Here is a 645-nt window from a genome sequence, read left to right on the forward strand (position 1 = left end):
CTACACCCCCCCACACACTACACCCCCCACACACTACACCCCCCCACACACTACACCCCCCCCCCACACTACACCCTGCCCCCCCACACACTACACCCCCCACACACTACACCCCCCCCACACTACACCCCCCCCCCACACTACACCCTGCCCCCCCACACACTACACCCCCCACACACTACACCCCCCCCACACTACACCCTGCGGCGCAGCACAGGGAGAGAGGGAGCGGATCACTGACTGAGAGAGGGAGGGAGGGAGGGAGAGAGAGGGAAGGGGGGAGGGAACCGCAGCGGGCGGAACAGTCTGCTGACTGATCGCTGATCACAGTCATGGCTGCGAGAGGTGGGGAGACTTGCGCCCGGGCCCAGCGCGGGAGAGAGAGTGAGTGTGTGTGAGAGAGAGAGAGAGAGAGAGAGAGAGATATAGAGTGTGAGAGGGAGAGAGAGAGGGGGAGGGAGAGAGAGAGGGGGAGGGGGAGAGAGAGAGTGTGAGAGTTTGTAAGTGTGTAGTCCCGTGTGAGAGAAACTGTGTGTGTGAAGGGCCGTTTGTTTATTTGTGTGTACATATATATATATATATACACACACATACATATTTATGGTTGTGTGAGGGGGTCGGGCTTTGTGTAATTGTATATATATA

At 57.7% G+C, this 645-nt stretch overlaps 1 protein-coding gene across 4 annotated transcripts in view; it reads left to right on the forward strand.

Annotated features, from left to right (window-relative positions):
• The first annotated feature begins 307 nt into the window (after window positions 1–307).
• Window positions 308–645, forward strand: part of LOC144598494 (E3 ubiquitin-protein ligase DZIP3-like) — a 65673-nt gene continuing 65335 nt past the window's right edge. For 3 of the 4 annotated variants that reach the window (XM_078408646.1, XM_078408647.1, XM_078408649.1), the window contains exon 1: window positions 308–384. In XM_078408646.1, the coding sequence (XP_078264772.1) occupies window positions 333–384 (52 nt within the window). In that variant the 5' untranslated portion in view covers window positions 308–332. The remainder of the gene's footprint in view (window positions 385–645) is intronic. The other variant, XM_078408648.1, reaches the window with a different exon arrangement.

Source organism: Rhinoraja longicauda, chromosome 12 (assembly GCF_053455715.1).
Source record: "Rhinoraja longicauda isolate Sanriku21f chromosome 12, sRhiLon1.1, whole genome shotgun sequence".
Lineage (NCBI taxonomy): Eukaryota > Metazoa > Chordata > Chondrichthyes > Rajiformes > Arhynchobatidae > Rhinoraja > Rhinoraja longicauda.